The following is a 25,110-nucleotide window of genomic DNA, read 5'->3' as shown; positions in this document are numbered from 1 at the left end:
CCAACGGCTGTGAGAAACCTTTCCCTTCCTTATTGATTAAATAATAATGATAATAATGGTTTCAAATTTTGGCACAAGACCAGTAATTTCGAGGATGAAGTCAGTCGATTACATCGTCCCAAGTGTTCAACTAGTAACTATTTTATTGACGCCCCAGGAAGGATGAAAGGCAAAGTTGACCTCAGCAGAATTTGAACTCAGAATGTAAAGACAGATGAAATGCTGTGAAGCATTTTGCTTGATGTGCTAACGATTCTACCAGCTTGCCTCCTTGATTAAATAATAATAACAATATTAACCTTTTCTGTAATTGGCACAAGGCCTGAAATTTGGTGGGGAAGGGGCCAGCTGATTATGTCGACTCCAGTTGTCAACTGGTGTTTATTTCGTTGACCCCAAAAGGATGAAAGGCAAAGCCGACCTCAACAGAATTTGAACTCAGAACATTAAAGACGGATGAAATGATTCTAAGCATTTTGTCAGACATGATGATGGTTTTGCCAGCTCTCCATCTTGATGATGATGATGATGATGATGATAGCAGCAGTAGTAGTAGTAGTATAATAATCGTTTCTACTATAGGCACAAGTCCTGGATTTTTGTGGGGAAGGGGACAATCGATCACTTCGACCCTAGTAATTTATTGAGCCCAGAAGGATGGAAGGCAAAGTCGACCATGGCAGAATTTGAACTCAAAACATAGCAATAATAATAATAATCATAAAAAAAACTAGTCAGACAAATACATAACAAAAACACCAGGACTTATAAATATATATAACATACAGAAAATTGCACTACTAGTCACCGCACACATCCTACGCAAAACACTTTCAATACAGTGAAAATAAGAGCATCACAACAAACCACAGCACATACTCAAGGCACACAGAGACACACTCGGTAGTGAAGTGAAAGCACGCTATAAAAATAAAACTACTGAATAATAATAATAATAATAATAATAGGCCAGATATAGTTGTCAGAGATCATCAAGAATAAAATGCTTTTTAATTAGTGTATCAGTAGCAACAGATGACAATGGTTCTCTAAAAGAAACTTTCAAAATACAAAGACCTGGGAATATAGGTAACTCGAACGTGGAGTTTAAAAGCAGAAACAATTCCTATCATAGTTGGCTCATCAGGTATGATAAAAAAATATTCAGACGTCCTCAGCCCCCTCTTATTCATCATAGTCCTCCAGGCAATAGCAGAGGAATTCAAGACAGGATGCCCTGGGAGCTCCTTTATGCTGACAACCTTGCTCTAATTGCTGAGTCACTATCAGAACTGGAGGAGCAGTTTCAAGTGTGGAAGCAAGGATTAGAATTGAAGGGTCTTAAAATCAACCTAGGTAAAACCAAAGTCCTAATAAGTAGAAAGGCAGGCAAGCCACAAATCCCTTCAGGTAGATGGCCCTGCTCAATCTGTAGTAGAGGCGTAGGTAGAAACGCTATAAGATGTACCCAGTGTAAGCTATGGACACATAAGAGGTGCAGTAATATCAAAGGAAGGCTAATGGGGAAGATAGTTTTTGTATGTGGCAGATGCCCGGGAGCAATAAACACTTAAAATGTGCAGAGAACAACTTCTGCCATATTCCAGGGAGAAAAACTAGAAGTAGTTGATAGCTTCCGTGACCTAGGGGACCAAGTCAGTAGCGGAGGAGGGTGTGCTGAAAGTGTAGATGCTAGAATAAGAATAACCTGGGCAAAGCTCAGAGAGCTCTTACCCCTGCTGGTGACAAAAGGCCTCTCGCTTAGAGTAAAAGCTAGACTGTATGATGCATGTGTACAAACAGCCATGCTACATGGCAGTGAAACATGGGCCGTGACTGCTGAGAACATGTGTAAGCTTGCAAGGAATGAAGCCAGTATGCTCCGCTGGATGTGTAATGTCAGTGTGCATACTCGACTGAGTGTAAGTACCTTGAGAGAAAAGTTGAACCTAAGAAGCATCAGATGTGGTGTGCAAGAGAGACGACTGCGCTGGTATGGTCATGTGGTGAGAATAAATGAGGACAGCTGTGTGAAAAAGTGCCACACCATAGCGGTTGAGGGAACCTGTGGAAGAGGTAGACCCAGGAAGACCTGGGATGAAGTGGTGAAGCATGACCTTTGAACATTGGGCCTCAATGAGGCAATTAGTGACTGAGACCTTTAGAGATATGCTGTGCATGAGAAGACCCGACAAGCCAAGTGAGACCATAACCCGTGGACTATGCCAGGGGTGTAACCAGCCCACTTATGAATACCCCTCATTCATTCGACAATAAACTTTGCTTGCAAAGACCTGTTGAGGCAAGTGATATGAAAATCGCTGACATGGCCGATGACAGTTCCGCCTGATTGGCACTCGTGCTAGTGGAGCACTAAGAGCACCATTTGAGTGTGATTGTTGCCAAGGCAGCTGACTGCCTCCTGTGCCAGTGGCACGTAAAAGGCACCTTTCGAGTGTGATCATTGCCAGTGTTGCATTACTGGCACATGAAAAACAACATCCAAGCGTGGCCGTTGCCAGTACCGCCTGACTGGCCCTTGTGCCAGTGACATGTAAGAGCACCCACTACACTCTAGGAGTGGTTGGCGTTAGGAAGGGCATCCAGCTGTAGAAACTTTGCCAGATCAGATTGGAGCTTGGTGCAACCTTCTGGCTCGACAGTCCTCAGTCAAACCGTCCAACCCATGCCAGCATGGAAAGTGGACATTAAACGATGATGATGATGATGAAATACATAACAATATCACCAGGACTAACAAGTATAAATAATGTAGAGAAAATAGCATCACAAACCACAGCGCACACCCAGGGCACACAGAGCTGCACTCAGTAGGGCAGTGAAAGTATGTGATAAAAATTAGGCTACTGAATAATAATAATAATAGTAATGAAGATTTACTTACGTCCATGATACATGGGGTCGCATCATTCTCATACAACTTTTCACTGGCATTTTAAGAAAATCAACATCGGTTTTGAAGTCTATGTGTCCTTCACCACCAATTTTAAAATCAATTCCAGCTTTCAATATTTTTGACTCCAACTTGACAGAACCATCGAATAACAAGGCTCCACTGCAACAATGAAACAATGATTAGATGGAAAGGTATTCACACACACACACACACACACACACACACACATATACAAGAGCTGGAGATTGCTACAAAATCTCTCTATATATAAATGGCAAAATGTCTGTCTGTCTGTGTGTGTATCCTTTATACAAATCCACAATTTTTCAGTTAGAGGGCTCGCACTTTCTATGGTCATTCGAAACCGTCCAAGGGTGGTCGTGCACATCTTTACATTTCCCCAGTCACCCTGCAAAGCCAATAAAAAATCAATAGAGGTGACTTTTTTGTGAATTTTCTATCCAAAACCCAATCAAAATGCCCAAAACTTGATACACCAATTGAATGCCAGCTAGCTGTATGTGATTGGTCGGAGATTTGGACAGTACTCGTGTGTATGTGCGCATGCACGCAGTGAAGCCCTTGGAGACCCAAAACGCAACAGGAAATGCTGGTTATGTGACATTTCAGTGGAGGGTATAACACCAGCTGCCCAGATGTGTCATTGAGGTATTATTTCACAATGTAACACAATGTTGTTGCCTAAACAATATGCAATGCCATCCCCCAACCAAAGGCTGTCCAGGAATAAAAATAGAGAACCCCGTTGTTACTGAATACATGTGTAAACACCAACACAAGGAATATTGGTGGAACCTACCCATCAAAACTTCTACCAAGTGCAAAGATAACAGGCCAGATAGTGTTATGGGATGTAAACACACCAACACTAATTGTCAAGCAGGAGTGGGGGACAAACACACACACACACATATATATATATGTATAGGGTGGTTGGTGTTAAGAAGGGGCATCCAACGATAAAAACCCTGCCAAACGAGACACAGTAGCCTGGTGTAGTCTCCTTCCTGGCCAGCTCTTGTCAAACTGTCCAACCCATGCCAGCATGGAAGACGGATGTCGTATGATGATGATAAATGTATGACAGGCTTCGTCTCTGTGTTCGTTATGCTTTTAAAGTTTTAAGCAGAGAGAAAAGGCAGCAGTTATGACCTTTGACAGGACCTCCAAAATTTGTGATGAGAAAGGAGGAAGCAATCGTAATATATGGATTATCTCATACATCACAAAGAACCAGAGTTGGTGTTCAACTGGATAATCGGTTAATTCTATCATCTAAGAATAGGTACAGAAGACAGGCTTCCTGTAGTTTCCCTTTTGACAAATTCACTCTGAAAGCTTGGATTAATACAATAGTAGAAGATACTTGTCCAAAGTGCTGTTCAATGATATTGAACTGGGAACCATGAGTATTTGAAGTGAGCTGCTTCATCCTCTGACCATTCCTGTTGATGGGTATGTTTGTCTAAATAATAACTTTCTGATGCAATTAAATTGTCTTTAAGCCTTTAGCATTCAGATTACTGTGTCAAACATAATCCTTTCTACTGAAGACACAAGGCCGAAAATTTTGGAGGTGGGGATTAGTCGATTGCATTGACCCCAGTGTCCCACTGGTATTTAATTCAATCAATTCTGAGAAGATGAAAGGCAAAGTCGACCTTGACGGAGCTTGAACTCAGAATGTAGTAACTGACAAAATACCGCTAAGCATTTCGCCCAGCGTGCTAACGATTCTGCCAGCTTACTGCCTTTACTCTGTCAAACATAAAGCTTACTTATTCACATTGTTTTGAATTGATCATGGATTATCTCAAACCTTTGAGATTTTGATGATCTGATTGCTTATTTTTGGAATGACTTTGTAAGGTATGTACAAGAGGCTGGATCTGGCCAGTTTGAACATAAAACATATATGGCTGGTTTAAATACTAAACGGCTAAAGGTAGTTCAACTTACCTGTTTGTTACTACGCTTTGAGATGTTCGGCTCCAAATGCTATTTACCATTGAACCAGAAATGTCAAGAGACAGTGCTGTCATTAGATCGACTTTGGCAATAAAGCCATTCATAAGATGTAGAGTTTGGTGTTCATCTTGTAAAAGTATGTTACCCTGCAATAAAGAAAATCCAAATATTTTTAATATCACATCGTTATCAAAAAACTGAATATATTTCAAGTAATTATCTCTTGTTTGTAAAGAAATGTTCAAAATATGCAATTTACACCAGCAATGCTACAACGCCACCTTAAGAACAAACGCGACTATGCCTCTCCTGGTCTCGATGGTGTTACATACCTACTTCTCAAACGCGGTGGGTACTTTCTTCTAAGCCAACTTTCTCTATTCTTCCAATTCTGTCTTGACAATGGTGTTACTCCAGAGCAGTGGAAAACTGCCAGTGTTATCCTCTGTTCAAAAAAGGCGACTGCACATCGCCTGTCAACTATCGCCCCGTTAGTCTTACTAGCTTCATCGCCAAACTGATGGAATCCTGTATCAGGGAAACCCTCTGGAACTTCTGGAAGTCTCACAGCCTCATCCAGCTGTCACAATTTGGATTTATTCCTAACTCCAGCTGCTGTAATCAACTCATCGAGTTTCTTGAGGACGTTACCCAAATCACTGATCCTGGGTGGATGTTATTTACCTGGACTTTGCTAAGGCTTTTAACTCTGTGCCACACAAAAGAATTATGGTGAAACTCTCTGCAATAGGTGTAAGAGATGATCTCTATAACTGGTTGAAGTCCTTTATTTTCGGCCGAAAAGAGGTTGTCACAGTTCTAGGACAGCACTCTTCACCCTATGAGATGACATCTGGTGTACCACAGGGATCTGTTCTTGGACCCCTTTTATTTGTTGCATATGTTAATGACATAGATGCCAACTTTAAGAATGCCACAGTGCTGAAATATGCAGATGACATCAAGCTGTACCTCGAAATAAAGAGGTCAGATCCTGTACAGTATAGATCTCTATTGCAAGCAGACCTGGACACAATGCAGCAGTGGATCATGGACTGGCAACTCAAGCTGGCTGTGGACAAATGTACCACCATGCATTTTGGGAGGAGAAACCCAGCGTCCACTTACTCCCTCCACAACACTGTTCACTTTCCAGGCATTTATACATTACTGCATATTCTTTATATGCCCTTTTGACAAGTTGCCAACCCTTGTTTCCAGATAAGGTAATATTTTTCCATGGCCAGACGTGATTTGGCGGAATTATTCATTTACAACAGTCTTGTGATATTAAGACAAGGAAATACAAATACACACACACACACACACACACACACACACACACACACACAATGGGCTTCTTTCAATTTCTGTGTTCCAAATCTCACAAGGTTTTGGTCATCCTGGGCAGAAGATATTTACCTAAGGTGTCACACATTGAGATTGAACCATGCACCATGTGGTTGTGAAACAAACGTTTTAAACACACACACATTCCTGCACCTATTATGGCCTTGCCTGTGACATGCAAATTGTAGTGGAAATATATAGTGAGAACAAGGTGTTGATGTGGCTGTGTGTATGTTATTACAAATAGCTCATAATGAGATGAAGAATAAATTCAAGACCTATATATTTACCACACAAAAATATATTTTATTTACTGGTCAATGATGATACATAGAACTGATATGTAGAATCTAGTTGAATGAAGTAATCTATGCAAGAAAGTCCAGTGGTAGAAAATGTAGAAATAACAGCTAAGTGGTGGTTTTCAGTCATGTGTCATAGAGAAAGAGACAGGCAGAGCAAAGACTTGAATGGCTCAGAGTCTAGTCGATTGAGAAGCGAAAAGCTGGGTTGTTAGCAAGCTGTTTTTATTAATGGAACGCTAGACATTCTAGAAACTTCCAAGAGAAACACTAAGGTTCTTGAATAATTAAGAATCACGTCTCATGACACAGATGCTTCGAGAAACTTAGAAAGGGAAGTTACTCTATAATCTTTCTTGCAAGGGAGATCATTCGACTACCTAACTACTGCTACAGTAATTTAATGTTACCACAATTAAGCATCAGCAGCACTAATTACACTCCATTATTAAGATGTGAAACAGGCCTCAAAAACAAGGGTCGCCGGCTCTGCTTCTGCTCCTTTTTTCTCCCGATTCATTTTTTACCTTTCATTAGATTGACATGGGGAGTATGGAATAAAAAGTAGAGAAAAAGTGTCACACCCTAGCAGCAGAGGGAACCTGGAGAAGAGGTAGACCCAGGAAGACCTAGGATGAGGTGGTGAAGCACGACCTTCGAATGTTGGGCCTCATGGAGGCGATGACAAGTGACCAAGACCTTTGGAGATATGCTGTGCTTGAGAAGACCCGGTAAGACAAGGGAGACCGTGGCCTATGCCAGTGCAGCATAACCAGCCCATTTAAGGGTGCCCTTCAATCATTGGGCAATAAACTGTGCTTGAGAAGACCTGTTGAGGCACTGCCTTTACTCGAGCAAATCGACCCCAGAACTTATTCTTTGTAAGCCTAGGACGTATTCTATTGGTCTCTTTTGCTGAACTACTAAGTTACGGGGATGTAAACACACCACCATTGGTTGTCAAGCGATGTTGGGGGACAAACACAGATACGCAAACATATATACATATACGACAGGCTTCTTCCAGTTTCTGTCTACCAGCCCTCAGTCCAACCCATGCCAGCATGGAAAACAGATGTTATACGACGATGATGATGATGAAAGAAATATTACCTGCAGAGCTGATGTTGGTTCAGACGGTGCATTCCATGCGGCGGACATCAACTCTCCTGACCCACGGAAGAATTCAACTGGTCGTAATAAAACATCAAACAGTGTCAAAGACATTCCGGCTGTAGGTTCAACCTCTTCAGAAGTGGATTCATCGGACACCAAACTCTCAATACCATCAGCGTATAGTCTGAACTGCAATGAAAAAACATAAAGACATAAATTAGAAAATGGTTTCAAATTTTGTCTTAGGACCAGGAATTTTAGGTGAGGGGTCGAAGTTGATTACATCGAGCCCCCTGCACAGATGACCCTGAAAAGATGAAAGGCAAAAGTGACTGTGGCAGAATTTGAACTCAGAATGTAAGGAACTGGAAGAAATGCTGCTAAGCGTATTGCCTGACATACTGATCTGATGAATTTGCCTTAGATCAGTGGTTGCCAAAGTGGGCAGTACCCCACCACAAGGAGTGGTGGAAAAGTCCAGCAGAGGAGCTGAAAAAAACTGAGGCAATAATGGGGTGACCAAGATGGGGCCATGGATGTTAAAAAAACAAAGGATTAATTAGGTGAAGTTTTATTTGTGAAAAATTGTTGTTCTGAATTTGCTGCAGAAAATGGCTTATGTCTGTGATGGGTGAGTGGGGGGAGGCATTAGGAATGGGGCACCACCTTGAAGGGTTTAGTCAAACAAATCAGGCTTAGTACTTTTTTTAAAGTCTGATATTTATTCTATTGGTCTCCTTTTTTTTTAGCAAACTTCTAAGTCAAGTGGACATAAACACACCAACATCAGTTGTGAAGTGGTGACAGGGGACACACACAAATACTCACACACACACATACACACACACACACATATGACAGGCTTCTTTCAGTTTCCGTCTACCAAATTCCCTCACGAATCTTTGGTTGGCTCGAGGCTATAGCAAAGGACACTTTTCCATAGTGCCACACAGTAGGGCTGAAGCAGGAACCATGTGGTTGGGAAGCGAACTTCTCAAGCACACAACCGCAGCCAGTGAGGAACCTAACAGCTTACTGTCCTGTCAGTGACACACACGGTTCCTTACAATTAAATTCTTGACCTCCAGAACAACATTTTGCACGTCAGACAGCCAAAGAATGGCTAATTGTTTTTTTTCTAAAATTATATCAGAATGAAAATGAAAGAGAAAGTTGAAAAGGAAACTCACAGACAGAAGCTTCTCTGAAAATTCTTTGCCAAACAATTCTACATCGAGGGAACTCCTCTTCATAAGAGAAGATTTAGAGTTTTCAATGAAGAGTCCATAAGTGGAGTTGACGGATTTAGAAACTGCAAAGAGAAATTCAATGCCATTCTTAGAAAAGCATGGTGTGTGTGTGTGTGTGTGTGTGTGCGTACACCTGTGCATGTATGAGTGTGTGTGTTCATGTGTGTGTGTGTGTTTGTGCATGTGTGTGCCTGCATGCTTGTTCATGTGTGTGCATGCGTGTGTGTATGTGTCTGTTCGTACGTGTGTTTGTGCGTGTGTGTGTGTTCGTGCGTTTGTGTGTGCATGTGTGTGTGTGCGTGTGTGTGTGTGCCAGAATATGCACGGTCATATAAAAGTATATTATCTTTAGTTTTTACTTGTTTCAGTCATTGAACTGTGGCCATGCTGGGGCACTGCCTTGAAGGGCTTGTAGTTAAATGGTAACATTAGTCTTTTTTGTCAAACTGCTCAGTTATAGGGACATAAACAAAACAACACTTGTTTTCTAGCGGTGGGGAGCAGGGACAAACACAGTCTGAAAGATACACACACACAGATATATATAAACTTGGAAATGGATGCGTGGTGTTCAATTAAATAATAAATAGTAAATAATATATAGTATATATATATATATACACACACATACATATATGGGACCAGGACATCAGCAACAGTTCAAACAACATGAAATATGTAAACAAACGAGTTAAATACGTAAATAATGGGACAAAAATGGAAAACAGGACAAGTAAACACAGAGAAAGGACCCTTCATCAGTTGTCGGTCTGTCTGTCTACTCCTCATTTTGAGCATTCAATGACAACATGAGTCTTGGAAGACAGTTGCTCCCATAAATTCTAAAATAAAATTTTAGGAAAATAGTGCTCTCGTTTTGGTATAATGACCCTCCGTGTTTGTTTTCGTTTGGTTTCCTTGTCATGTTTTTGTTCCCAACTTTGACCCTCCATATATCCTAAATTTTATTTCAGAATTTATCGGAGCAACTGTCTTCCAAGACTCATATTGTCATTGAATGCTCAAAATGAGGAGTAGATAGACAGCTGACAACTGATGAAGGGTCCTTTCCCTGTGTTTACTTGTCCTGTTCTCCATACACACACACACACATATATATGACAGGCTTCTTTCAGTTTCCGTCTACCAAATCCACTCACAAGGCTTTGGTTGGCTTAAGGCTATAGTAGAAGACACTTGCCCAAGGTGCCACACAGTGGGACTGAACCCGGAACCATGTGGTTGGTAAGCAAGCTACTTACCACACAGCCACTCCTGTGCCTAAATAATAATAAAAAATAAATTTGAAATAATATATTTTGTTTCTTACCTGTAAGATAGGAACTGAAGGCACTAGATGTTCCATTTTGAGTAAAAACCACATAATTTAGTAAGTCAAGCTTTTCAATGACTGATTTCAGGAGTTTTCTGTTACAAAAGGGAAATTATAAAAATTACAAGAAGCCATTTAAACAGAGATACAGCATCATATGTAACAGTTACAAAAATCTCATTATACACCTAAAACATTCCAGGAAACACTACACAGAAAAGCATTCAAACCTTCTGCCAAATAAGGATGAGAACTGTCTTTAGTTTGATGTTCGAAAACTGAAACTATTTTTCCCAAAGGAAATTCAAGAAAAGTCTTGGTGAATTTGAATAGGGATGTGCACCGAGTGAAAGGTATAGAGGAAGGGACACTCTCCAGCTGATACCCCCAGCTTGTTGTCAACTTGTGTGTTTGTTATTTGAGATACTGTTCGTCACCTGAGACATTTTTTGTTTGAAAAATTGTCCATAAACTGATTTGCTTGTGATGTGAAGCATTCATAAACCAAAGATTCACTGTATATAGTAGTATATTGTATATCTAGTAGTTTATAGTATGAGTTTACATATATATATATATATATATATATGGATCAAAACACTTTGATTCAAATTCTCTGGTACTTAAAGTTTCAAGGTGTGATGCTTATCCTCAGCCATTAGAATATGGCACATAAAAAGCTCCATCCAAGCATGGCCGATGTCAGTGCCCCCTGACTGACCCCCGTGCTATTGGCACGTAAAAAGTACCCACTACACTCTTGGAATGGTTGGCATTAGGAAAGGCATCCAGCTGTAGAAAGACTGCCAGACCAGATTGAAGCCTGGTGCAGTCTCCTGGCTTCCCAGACCTCAGTCAAACTGAATGTTAAACGATGATGATGATGATACAGAAGTGCAAATCTCTCTAATAATTAAATAACTGGTAAAAGTATAATGGGGTTAGTTATGGAAGTGAAATATCTCCTTTATCCTGATTTCAAGCAGTGGGTTCTGGCTATGCTGGAGCACAACAACCATCAAATGAGACATAAATTAAGAAAAATCTATTCTTGTTTTGCCCCTTAATTAAATCAGATGTTGATTATTCTTACTTGAATGTGGGGTCATTCTGTGCCATGTCGTTAAGTTTTGAGATGGTGTATGTTGCAAATTCTGAATTGTCTCCTTTTTTGAGTGACCGAAGAACTTCTTCCAAAGCCAATGGGCAAATATCAGTCGACAACATAACTTCCAGTGCTGCAAGACGTGCACTGCTCTCACGAGTCTTGTCTTTGTAGATTTTGAGCATTACTGGAACAGCCTGCAAATTAACACAGAGTATATCGTTAATTAAATTCATACAATAAGGTGGAAGCTGGTAGAATCATTTGCAACACTATGTTCTGAGTTCAAACTCTGTTAAGGTCAACCTTTCAACATCAATAAAATAAATACCAGTTGACTTTTGGGGTCCATGTAATCGATTTTGGCTTTGTGCCAAGATTTAAAACCAATTTAATCTATATTGTAACTTCCTTAAATTTAAGAATTTTGTTGAATAACTAACCAAAGTTTGGCTTTGAAAACAAGTTGCCATGGGGATTACAGTGTAATTTTTTGAGAGTCCATATTATAAAATGAGATTGTGATCTTGATATTAGATTAGAAGAAATCTCAAGTATAGAGTCTTTGATATGTAAATGTTTTTAATCTTTATAATTGATCATCATCATCATGAGTTGAAACCGGTGAGGGCCAGATCAGTTTTCACCTTTTAAATTGTATTTTTGATTTAACAAAAATTTCGTTTTTGTTCCTCAATAAAAAAGCAAAAGAACAAATTTTAAAACATAGATTGGCTTACATAAAATGTTTAAAAACATAAAATGATTTACTAATGTGCTAAAAATGTTGACCATAGATTTTCAGACAAGGTTCATATAATCAGCACCATTTTGAATTGGAGAGACTTGTCTTAGCAGTAAAGAAGGTTCCAGTGGATATATTTGAATATATAGCCTCTGTTCATCTGGCACAAAGCCACTCCCCTCAACACAGCCCCTCCAATCTGTGAAGGGATTTTGTCTTGCATGTATATTCTGTAAAGTGGTGTTAGGAGGGCATCCAACTATAGAAACCCTGCCAAAGCAGACACAGGGGACCAACACAGCCCTCAGGCTAGTTGGATTCTGTCAAACCATCCAACCCATGCCAGCATGAACGGTGATGGGAATGATGATGGTGATATAAGCATTAATATTGAATCCAATAATGGAATCTGCAATATAGCATTAAAATAAGTGACCATCCACCACCAGGAGTGTTTGCAAAATTCTGTTATCAAAAGATAATTCGTAAGACAATCTCTTTTATACAAATGAAACAATATTTAATATTGATTTCAAATTTTGGCACAAGGCCAGCAATCTCAAGGGAGGGAGTAAGTCAGTTAAGTCAATCCCCCAGGGCTCAACTGGTACTTATTTTATCAACCCCGAAAGGATGGAAAGCAAAGTCAACCTCAGTGGAATTTGAACTCAGAAAGTAAAGGCAGACAAAATGCTTCTTACCATTTTGCCTGACGTGCTAACGATTCTACCAGCTTGCAGCCTTAAAAACACCATTCAATATTACCATTTTTTTTACATTTTAATCAGATTTCTTTCTGATATTCATCAGATGTCCTCACTCCAAAATGAGAACACAATATCAGAACAGATTCAAACTAACCCGAACTGTATTGCACAAGGGTTTGTCTGAAAATATTCAAGGAATCTGCCACACATCATAGCAACAAGGTAGCAAAGGTTTATAATAAGGGTCAGGGTTTGTGCAGAGCCAGTCCCATTCTCTTGTCCTTCGGATTTGTGCGGGTCTGGTACAACAGGTACCTCAAACCCAGTAGGTATCACCATGCAGGATTGGCATGGAGTTACCTTCCCTTAGACCAGCAACTAAAGAGCTGAAGGTTCTCGCCTGCCTTGGGTCTCTTGAGGTGTCTTTGAGTGACCTGATTAAAATATACAATTACAATAAATTCAGAAAGAAATTAGCAAAACACTATTAACCTCAGCTGCGATGACATCTTTCTTGAAACGCCGCAAAGAATAAACAGCTGTGCTGGAAATGCTTGATGGTTTAGTTTGAAGTGACTTTTCAAGTAGAATTGGTAAGAATTCTTTGAAGCCAGCATTTCCCATAGATCGTAGGTAGATTAACTGACATTCTTCAGTCTTGCACTTTGATATCAAACTCTTAGTAGACATTATGTATTCTTTAACAATCTGAAATTAATATATAGATAAACAGTTAAATAGCTAAATATATATATATATATATATATATATATATATTATATATATATATATATATATATATATAATCAAAATAAGCAACAAGGATATCCAAGGTAGTGTAGTACAATTGTTTCATGCTACTTCATTTTATTAAACATTGTAAGTATTACATCAGTTTTAAAATGTCGAGCAATCTTCAGCCACATATAGACTTTTCCAATTAAATGGATAATGCACGTTTTTATCCCTATTTCATTTACCAACATTACAAAGAGGGTAGATACATAGACAGAGAGGTTGATTTCATTCTTAAGAACATGATAGTAGTATGTTCACTCTCCATCTGTATATATATATATTTTGTAAGATATAAGTTTGAGGTAATGTAACCATCTAAGGGATAGATGTATCCATAGGAACTCCCGGTATTACCTCAGTATGTATGGTCCTTGTTATGAGGTATACGGTAGTAGGTAATTTAAAAGGTAAAACCGTGGTTTAATATATATAAAAAAAAACGATAAGAAATGGAGCAATAATAACTGAAGTGGATCATTAGTGTTTTAAAGTCATGTCTTTATTAAATTACTTTAAAACACCAATGATCCACTTCTGTTATTATTGCTCCATTTCTTATCGTCTTAAATATATATATAAATATATATATATATATATATTATATATATATATATATATATATATATATATAATCAAAATAAGCAACAAGGATATCCAAGGTAGTGTAGTACAATTGTTTCATGCTACTTCATTTTATTAAACATTGTAAGTATTACATCAGTTTTAAAATGTCGAGCAATCTTCAGCCACATATAGACTTTTCCAATTAAATGGATAATGCACGTTTTTATCCCTATTTCATTTACCAACATTACAAAGAGGGTAGATACATAGACAGAGAGGTTGATTTCATTCTTAAGAACATGATAGTAGTATGTTCACTCTCCATCTGTATATATATATATTTTGTAAGATATAAGTTTGAGGTAATGTAACCATCTAAGGGATAGATGTATCCATAGGAACTCCCGGTATTACCTCAGTATGTATGGTCCTTGTTATGAGGTATACGGTAGTAGGTAATTTAAAAGGTAAAACCGTGGTTTAATATATATAAAAAAAAACGATAAGAAATGGAGCAATAATAACTGAAGTGGATCATTAGTGTTTTAAAGTCATGTCTTTATTAAATTACTTTAAAACACCAATGATCCACTTCTGTTATTATTGCTCCATTTCTTATCGTCTTAAATATATATATAAATATATATATATATATATAATTGCAGCATAGAAGGTGTTTATAAGCCATTTAAACACATACCAAATCCGTTAGATTCACTTCAACATTTAAATTTAATTTGTCAAAATATTTTCATTGCTTTGAGACCGCGACCTATTCACTGACAAAAATCCATGCTGCAGCACGATGTTTTGTCAGCGAACAGGTCGCGGTCTGAAAGCGACGAAAATATTTTGACAAATTAAATTTAAATGTTGAAGTGAATCTAACGGATTTGGTATGGTTCTTATAAAGGTAAAATATTTTTCTGGAAATGAATTGCAATTTATAACATTGATATTACAGGAAATTGTTGCTCTGCTTTATGAGTCTTTGCTTTACAAGCAAACTCCGGGAACAAATTAACTCCTATATCGAGGCATTACTCTGTGTGTGTGTGTGTGTGGGTGTGTGTGTGTATGCAAATCAAAACTAAAAAACAGGACAACCAAAGCCAATTGGATGTACACATAGAATATATTAGCTGGACACTCAGTGAAAGTTTTAGATGAGAAAATAGGAGTAGAAATGATGTTTTGAGCATGGCTCTTAATCAGAAAGAGGAAAAAGTCCAGAGAGGACTTTATATGGAGAGGGGGGGGGAGAAAGAGAGAGAATACACAATTCTTTGCCAATAGTGATAGAAATACAAATGAGATAATATAATATTAAAAAACAATCAATAATAGAACAGAGATGATAGTAAAGCCATCAATTTTGCGTTGATGTGTTGCCAATCCTATAGCCCCAGTACATGACTGGTACCTATGAATCCTGACAGAATGAAAAGCAAAGCTGGAAGAAGAAATACCACGAAGCCTTTTACACAATGCATTAACAATTCTGTCAGCTGACTGCTTTCAGATACTCTTCTGTCTTTTACTGGCCATGCTGGGGCACCACTTTCAAGAATTTTTGGTTGAATGAACTGACCCCATTACCTATACTTATAAAACCTGGTACTTATTCTATTGGTGTCTTTTGCCGAACTGCTAAGTTACAGGGATGTAAATACACCAACCCTAGATGTCAAGCAGTGGGGGGGGGGGCAACACACCCACACACATGATGGGCTTCACAAAGCTTTGGCTGGCCCAGGGCTACATTAATATTAACAAAGTGCCACAGAATGAGACTGGACCCCAAAGCCAAGAGGTTTTAAAAGCAACCTTCTTAACCATCATCCAATCCTTCCTGTGCCTCTCCACTCACCCACGACATTTATCTGCCACATAAATAGCATCTTTATTTACTTACATTTTCCTCACATTGACTCGGTACCAAACAATATGTGAACATCAAAGCGCCAAGGGTCAAACCAACGCTTTCTTTCAAATTCTTGTTTGCTATTTTTTTCTTATATATTTTCTGGAATAAAGTTAAACATTTTGAGTTTAAATATGAATCTGTTGACAATTTATGGACAATAATGAAATATATTATTTATTATCAAATAAAGATGAATTAAAAAAGAATTACAATTCAATATCATAATCATCATCATCATCATTGTTTGGCATCTGTTTTCCATGGGTTGAACGGTTTGACTGGAGCTGGCAAGCCGGAGAGCTGTACCCGGTTCCAATTGTCTGTTTTGGTAAGATTTGTATGGCACGATGCCCTTCTTAATGCCAACCACTTTACAGAGTGGCACTGGGCACCTTTTATGTGGTGCCCAGCAGTGAAAACAATTTTAGAATTATGTTGTTGTTATTGTCATTTTGACCTTAGGTCTTCTTTGGTCAAGCATAGATGGATGGATGGACAGACGGACGTATGTACGTACGTATGTATGCATACATGCTTGTATGTATGTGTGTATGTGATTGTTCAGTTTTATTTCAAGATTTCTTGCCAAAAGAGAAAGAACCAGTTTCTAACTTTGATTCAAGGCTCCTTCATTGGAATTTCAACATCAACAGCAGGGTATTTTTGTAAATATGTATATATGTATATGCACAGATTTGTGTGTTTTGTTTTATATATGTATTCTCATGCATATAGCCACATATCTAGACATGCTCATATATATTTAAATGATAAACTTCAGGAAAGTTTCAAAGATTTTTACAGTTCCAGTGATGGATTGGATCTGTAGTCTTCAAATTAGCTTTCTCCTTTCTGGTTTTGAAAAGTCTAATTTCTCAAGATTGGTATTTAGGCAGTGTGTTACATATCCCAGGATGTGTGTGTGTGTGTGTACATATGTATGTTTATGGATGTATATATGACATGGCTGTGTGGTAAAGAGGTTTGCTTTGCAGTCATAGGGTTTTGAGTTCTTTCCCATTACGTGGCACCTTCACCAAGCCAAATGATGCATTGTAAGTGAATTCGGTAGATGGAAATCGTGTGGAAACCCCTCTGTCTGTATGTATGTCTGTATATACACACACGCACATATATATATACACACATTGATAACATCTAGATAACAACGATAAAAACAAAATAAAAAGAAAATATGATATTGCTTCATCGTCCTTACCAAGAAATTATTCAGAATGAATTTGGCAGGTTTGGTCGCATAAGCTAACGTAAAGAGATAGCGCTCTGGGTAATCCGTGTGGTCCCCTTCAAAATTGAGAAGCTCCATAATGGCTTTGTGAGATCCTTTTGATTGGGCAGCACTGGCAATGTCAATTAATTGGGGGCTAAAAACAAAAGAAACTATTTTAAAATAACGAGGAGAAAAGTTAATTAGTCAATATTATTATCAACATTGTTTGAACAGAGCAAAATGAACGTTTAAAGCATTTCACGTTAATTAGGATTTAAATGATAACTCATTAATTTGAACATATGTATGTATGTATATACACCAGCATCATTATCAGCATCGTTTAACACCCGCCTTCCATGCTAGCATGGGTGGCTCCGTGTATGTATATATATATATATACATATGTATATTCTGTGTGTCTTACTTAATGTCGATATACTGTAGTAAGCTACTAAACTACGGTATTTATCTTGCGAAAGCTTCTTTTAGAAACCTACAGTGCTAAAGAGCACAGAAATATAGCAGCAGCAGTCAGCTTGCCAAATCCGGATTTCTGAGTCATTGCACATCATCAGCACCAAGTAGACACTGTCAATTGCATAGAAACATTTCACCTGTAAAAGTGAATTGGGTTGATAGAAACTGCAGGAAGCCTGTCACAATATATATATACATACATATATATATATATATATATATATATATATATTATATATATATATATATAGGGAAAAAAATCATCAATCTTTTCCCTTTAAATTTATTTATTTATATTATATAGAGGGCATTATTACACTTCGATGCCTCATGCTCGGAGGGACTCTTAAAGTCAAAACTTCCTCCTAGCGTGAAGCATCTATGTGTAATAGTGCCCTATATATATATATATATATATATATATATATATATATATATATTATATATATATATATATATATATATATATACATATATATATATATATAAACGAGAAAGAAGCAACAAGAATGGATTAGTTTTTAGTACAATTGTTTCATACAAAGACAGGCTTTATTACAAGTTGCAAAAATTGCAGCAGATAAAAGTGTCCCGTACTCATCAGCTAAAATACATTTGAGTTCTCTAGACATCTTAGTGGGTGAGGTTATACTCATGAAATATTGGAGATAGTTCCATTAGAGGCAGATATAGGTTGTAAACAGTTTTCCAAAGTTCCTTAATGATGATGCACAGACTTATCACAGGTTTTTAAAAACTTATTAGCTTCACAGAAAAGGTGAATTAATCCGTAGCGAAGATTTAAATTTCCAGCGATATGAGGAGGAATTTCATACTCACAGACGATGAATTTAACCATTGTTAATCCACAATCATTTCATGCTATATGATAAGGTATTTGCCACATTTACTGCTCTCCATGCAAAACTGCTATGTTAAGATTTCTAAAAGCTGAAGGAATTTATTTGTGGAGCAAAGAAGATAAAAGAAAAAAGAAAAGAGAGAAGGAAAAAAGAAAAAGAAAAAGGAGAAGAAGAAGAAAGGAAAAGAAAAAGAAAAAGAAAAAAAGAAGAAAAAAGAAAAAGGAAAAGAAAAAGAAAAAAAGGGGAGGAAGGGAGAAAAGAAAAGGCGCCTATATAGAGGATACTGTGACAACTTAGAGGGAGGGGGTTCTAAAGTGACCAAATACAGAAGAATTTGTAGACAACTTAGTTAGCTTGAATCTGTAAGAATCCAGGAACTATGAGGAGAAAATTATTTTTGACCAGTAAACAGCTATTTACTATATATACTTATATATATATATATATATATATATATATATATATATGTGCCTGTTTCTTTGTTTGTTTCCCACCACTGCTTCACAACCAGTGTTGTTTAGTTTACGTACTCCTAAAAGAATGGTTTCCCAAAAGAGACAATAAAATAAGTACCAGACATTAAATAAGTGATAAACTCTTCAAGGTGGTGCCTAAGCATGGCTGCAGTCCAATGAATGAAGCTAGCAAAAGATGAAAATATTTGTTTCTTACACAATATAATAACTGTCTGCGTGTGTCAGGGTTTGTAAAATAATTTCTTTCCCTTGGTTTCTAAATGAACGGACATATTCCAAGAATGCAGATGCGGATGCCAGTGTGGAAAGTTGTTCCTTCCTTAAAACCTCTTTCACTTTACTCAGCAAATCCAAAGGCTACACAAGAAACAGAAGCAAAAGAGAGTAATTCACGTTAAAAAGACATTTCATTTATTGTACAACTAAAACCAAAAACAGAATCTAAAAAGATAAAACATGCCGTGCTTGAGAAGACCCATCAAGCCAAGTGAAATTGCAGTGATGGCCAATGCTGGTGTCGTGTAACTGGCAACCGTGCTGGTGGTGTGTAAAGAGCACTGTTTGGACATTGGGCCTCATGGGGGCAGTGACAAGTGACCGAGACCTTTACCGTGCTTGAGAAGACCTGTTGAGCCAAGTGAAATTGTAGTCATGGCCGATGTCGATGTTATGGTGCCAGTGACACGTAGAAAGCACTTACTACACTCTTGGAGTGGTTGGCATCAGGAAGGGCATCCAGCTGTAGATGACCATGCCAAACCAGACTGAAACCTGGCGCAGCTCTCCAGCTTACCAGTTTTCAGTCAAACCGTCCAACCCATGCCAGCATGGAAAGCAGACGTTCACCACCATCATTTAACATATGTTTTCCATGGTGATACGGGCTATGGGCTGGATGGTTTGACAAGATCCAGCAAGCTGTAACCATGTCAAGCTCCAATGTCAGCCCTAGCCATGGTTTCTACAGCTGAATGCCCACCCTCATGCCACCCACTTTACGTAATGTATTGAGTGCTTGTTTTTGGTGACACTGACGCAAGTGGGATCTCTAAGTAACTCACAAGACTAAGAAAGAAAGAAGAAATATCAAATCTTCCTTGTCTAAGAGCATGTTTGGAAGTATTTGAGAGGAGACGGTGGCTTTATGCCAGTTGTAGTCGTGTGTGTGTGTGTTAGTGTCAGCTTGCCTTGACATCGCATGTCACCATCCTGTAAGCAGTGTCCTTCATCTCCAATCTCCATAAAAACATGTCTGGTCATGAGGACATATTACCTGACAAGGAAACAAGTGAGGGTTGGTGACAGGAAAGGCACCCAGCTGTAGAAAATATGCCTCAACACATTCCATCTGACATTAGAATGATAATGATGACAATGATGATGATGTACCACAAATGCAAAGAGGCGTGAACAAAGTTCACTTGTTGTTATCAAGATAAAATAGGTAACAATTTTTAAGGTGGAAGAAGGGATAAGTAGAGAACAAAGGATGGAGAAGTATATGATGATGATAATATAAAAACAGAATTTAGTTTTCAAAGATATTCTCTGCTAAGGCGTCACCTTTGGAATTACCAGTGCCAACTCTTGAGAGCCAAATACCATAGAAAAAATACAGTTCCGTGGCTGTGTGATCAAGGAGTTCACTTTGCAACCACATGGTTCTGGTTTCAATTCCACAGCACAGCACCTTGGGCAAGTGTCTTCTACTATAGCCCTGGGCTGACCAATGCCCTGGGAGTGGATTTGGCAATCAGAAACTGTGTGGAAGCCAGCTGTGCATGTGTGTGTGTATTTGTTTGCCCCCCATCCCAATCTTAGTGTTGGTTTGTTTACAACCCTGTAACATAGCAGTTTGGTAAATGAGAATGATAAAATAAGTGCCAGACTTAAAAAAACAATAAGTACTGGGTTTGATTTGTTTGACTAGAAATTCTTCAAGGCAGTGCCCCAGCATGGCCACCATCCAATGATGACTGAAACAATTAAAAACAAAAAAACAAAACATAGATTCCAAAGTTCTCTTATAGTTTTCAAAATAATTCTCAATGTTCTTGCATGTTTTCCGTTTTATGTGGTCATGTGGCGAGAATGGATGAAGATAGTTGTGTGAAAAAGTGCCACACCCTAGCGGTTGAGGGGACCTGTGGAAGAGGCAGACCCAGGAAAACCTGGGACGAGGTGGTGAAGCACGACCTTCGAACTTTAGGTCTCACTGAGGAAATGACTAGAGACCGAGACCTCTGGAAGTGTGCTGTGCGCGAGAAGACCCGGCAGGACAAGTGAGTCCACAACCCGTGGCCTTCTACATGGGATGGAGCCAGCCTACGTATGCATACCTTCCCTTCTTGGGACACAAAACTCTACTTGTGAAGACGTGTTGAGGCAAGTGAGGATCAGAATCGAAATCGATCAATGGAAATTGCGGATGTGCTACCAGTGCCAGTGGCATGTCGAAACTCTGCTTGTGAAGACCCATTGAGGCAAGTGAGGATCAGAATCGAAATCGATCAATGGAAATTGCAGATGTGTTACCAGTGCCGGTGGCATGTAAGAGAACTTTCCGTTTCGCGACCGTTGCCAGCACCGCCCCGTTTCGTGTCCGTTGCCAGCCTCGCCTGGCCCTCGTGCCGGTGGCACATAAAAAGCACCATCCGTTCGTGGCCGTTTGCCAGCTCTGTCTGGCACCAGTGCGGGTGGCACGTAAAAAGCACCCACTACACTCACGGAGTGGTTGGCGTTAGGAAGGGCATCCAGCCGTAGAAACACTGCCAGATTTGACTGGGCCTGATGAAGCCTTCTGGCTTCACAGACCCCAGTAGAACCGTCCAACCCATGCTAGCATGGAAAACGGACGCTAAATGATGATGATGATGATGATGATGAACTTGTTGAAATATTCTTCAAAGAACTTACTGATATACAACCCTGAGTACAATGCTGGATCTCTCTGCTGCTTGGTAAAAGTGAAATAATATGATCGTAGCCCATTTCTGTAAATAAATATTGGAAAATGGTCAAAAGAAACCAGAAGAGAACAATCTGTTCTAAACTAAGATTGAAATTTATCCTGACTGGCACCCATGCAGTGGCACGGAAAAAGCACCATTCAAGCATAGCCAATGCCAGTGCCACCTGACTGGCTCCTGTGCCAGTAACACATAAAAAGTACCATTCAAGCATGGCTGATGCTTGTGCCACCTGACTGACTCCCATGCTAGTGGCACATAAAAAGCATCATCCGAGCATGACCAATGCCAGTGCTGCCTGACTGGCACCTGTGCCAGTGGCATGTAAAAAGCACCATTTGAGCGTGGCCAATGCCAGTGCTGTGTGACTGGCACCTATGCCAGTTCCACCTGACTGACTCCCTTGCTGGTGGCACGTAAAAAGCATCATCCAAGTGTGGTCAATGCCAGTGGCACCTGACTGGCTCCTGTGCCAAGGGCACATGAAAAACACCATTCAAGCGTGGTCGATGCCAGTACTGCCTCACTGGCTCCCATGCCAGAGACATGTAAAAAGCACCCACTACACTCTCGGAGTGGTTGGCGTTAGGAAGGGCATCCAGCTGTAGAAACTTTCCCAAATCAGATTGGAGCCTGGTGCAGCCTCCTGGCTTGCCAGTCCTCAGTCAAACCGTCCAACCCATGCCAGCATGGAGAGCAGACATTAAACAATGATGATGATGATGATGATTTAACTAAAACAGTTTTATTTATTTCTTTTGTCTTTTATTTTTTACCTGTTTCAGTAATTAGACAGTGGCCATGCTGGAGCAATGCCTCGAAGAATTTTTAATTGAATGTACTGACTTCCAGTACTCGTTCATTTTACAAAGCCTGGTACTTATTTTCTCGGTCTCTTTTGCCAAACTGCTAAGTAACAGGCATCTAAACACACCAACACAGTTGTCACGCCATGGTGGAGGACAAACACACACACACACACACACACACACACACACACACACACACATATATATATACACAGCAGGCTTCTTCCGGGTTTTGTCTACCAAATCTAGTCATAAAGGTTGGCCTGAGGCTGTAGTAGAAGACACTTCTTGAGTGGGCCACACAATGGGATTGAACCTGGGACCATGCGGTTGGGAAAACTTCTTACCATGCAGCCATGCCTGCATAAGTAGAATAAATTCGGTTTACACAACAGAAGCTGCTCTATAATAAATATATTATCAATATGAGCTGTTTAAATGTATCATCATCATCAGCGTTTAACGTCCACCTTCCATGCTGGCATGGGTGGGATGGTTTGACAGGAGCTGGCCAGGCAAAAGCCTGCCCCAGACTCCTGTGACCGTTTTGGCAAGGTTTTTATGGCTGGATGCCCTTCCTGACACCAACCACTCAGCAGAGTGGACTCAGTGCATTTTACGTGGCACTAGCACAGGTGAGGTCAGTTTTGGTAAGGTTTTTTACAGCTGGAAGCCCTTCCAAATGCCAGCCACTTTATAGTGTGGACTGGGTGCTTTTTAAGTGGCACCCACTCTGACAGGGTCACCAAGTAACTTGCAAGACAAAAACCTTTTGAGAGGGGAGGAGGCATTGGAGGAGATGATGATGAAAAGGTTATAGTGAGACAGATACAGGTGCCTTGCTGTAGAAGAAGTACAAGATTACCTGGAGAGAGAGAGAGACAGAAACAGGTGTCTTGCTGTAGAGGAGGTACAAGATTACCTGGAGAGAGAGAGAGAGACAGAAACAGGTGTCTTGCTGTAGAGGAGGTACAAGATTACCTGGAGAGAGAGAGAGAGACAGAAACAGGTGTCTTGCAGTAGAGGAGGTACAAGGTTACCTGGAGAGAGAGAGAGAGAGAATGAAGATAGAAAAACAGGTGTGCTGCTGCAAGGTTCCCTCATGGTTACCCAACCTGAGGGAAGGGCAGGAGAAGGGATAGAGATTAAAAGAATCTCAGTACCTATAAACCCCTAATCAAAGGTAATTGACTTACTGGTGTCTAAGAAACTTTCTGCTTCATCAAGGTCTGGAATTATCATTTTCTCCTTCGTTTCCACCTGACCAGTCAGTTTTAACTTTTGGCTACAAAAAAAGTAAAAGAAAAATATATAAATAATAAAATATATTGGATTTGAATACAATTTGTAATGTAAAAGAAAAAATCCTGCTTCTAGAAATTTCCACTTGATGCACTATGCTTACCTCCCACTCCCCAATCCTGTCCTCTTGGCCCAGGACATCCAGCTGTAAAAACCTCGCCTGTGCTTGTGCCACGTAACAAGCACTCAGTCCCCTCTGCTGAGTGGTTGGTGTTAGGAAGGGCATCCAGCTGTAAAAACCTTACCAAAACAGTCACAGAAGTCTGGTGCAGGCTTCAGCCTGGCCGGCTCTTATGATACTGTCCTACCCATGCCACCATGGAAGGCAGATGATGAATGATGATGATGACGATTATGATTAGGAGGAGGAGGAGGCAACCAGTAAAATTCATATTTAAATGGGAAAATTTCAATAATTAAATTTAGCTCCAATTATACTCACAAAACATCGATTTTCGCACCCATTGATGTATTTAGGTTTATTTTCAGTTGGCTGGCACCGTTTCCAACGGCTGTGTCTATGATGCCATCGTTCAGAATATAGGAAATAGCGGATGTGGAAGATGTAGAAACACCCAACAACTGCAAAATAACAAAATGATATTAGAGTAAAACTTTTGAGTGTAGTGTTTTTTGATTTTGTTTCAAGGATTCTTGATGTGAACAGATTTTGGTGTATCTTGGGAGGGTCATTGTGCCAATAGTAAATACATGCACTGGTTGTACTTTACTTCTTTATTATTTATTTGTCAGTAGGTTAATCATTTAACCAGTCAACTCATTGATTGTTTGATTAATCTTTTGGTCAATCAGTCAATTAATCAATTATGTTTGAGGTTGTGAATGGTGACAAAAGGACTTTGACAAACCAAAACAT

The 25,110-nt window shown here is 39.3% G+C and overlaps 1 protein-coding gene across 2 annotated transcripts in view; it reads right to left on the bottom strand.

The window, feature by feature from the left end:
* Positions 1-25,110, bottom strand: part of LOC115214177 (microsomal triglyceride transfer protein large subunit) — a 57,784-nt gene that overhangs the window by 2,595 nt on the left and 30,079 nt on the right. For both annotated transcript variants that reach the window (XM_029783267.2, XM_029783268.2), the window contains exons 5-17: positions 24,676-24,815; positions 24,128-24,216; positions 22,070-22,146; positions 19,350-19,510; positions 17,323-17,488; positions 16,092-16,202; positions 13,307-13,522; positions 11,351-11,559; positions 10,255-10,352; positions 8,865-8,986; positions 7,672-7,863; positions 4,898-5,052; positions 2,906-3,076 (exon numbers count right to left, since the gene is read on the bottom strand). In XM_029783267.2, the coding sequence (XP_029639127.1) occupies positions 2,906-3,076; positions 4,898-5,052; positions 7,672-7,863; positions 8,865-8,986; positions 10,255-10,352; positions 11,351-11,559; positions 13,307-13,522; positions 16,092-16,202; positions 17,323-17,488; positions 19,350-19,510; positions 22,070-22,146; positions 24,128-24,216; positions 24,676-24,815 (1,907 nt within the window). The remainder of the gene's footprint in view (positions 1-2,905; positions 3,077-4,897; positions 5,053-7,671; positions 7,864-8,864; positions 8,987-10,254; positions 10,353-11,350; positions 11,560-13,306; positions 13,523-16,091; positions 16,203-17,322; positions 17,489-19,349; positions 19,511-22,069; positions 22,147-24,127; positions 24,217-24,675; positions 24,816-25,110) is intronic.

This window comes from Octopus sinensis, linkage group LG7 (genome assembly GCF_006345805.1).
Source record: "Octopus sinensis linkage group LG7, ASM634580v1, whole genome shotgun sequence".
Classification (NCBI taxonomy): Eukaryota; Metazoa; Mollusca; class Cephalopoda; order Octopoda; family Octopodidae; genus Octopus; species Octopus sinensis.
Note: the sequence above shows the minus strand (reverse complement) of the source record. Positions and strands in the feature narration are given on the sequence as shown.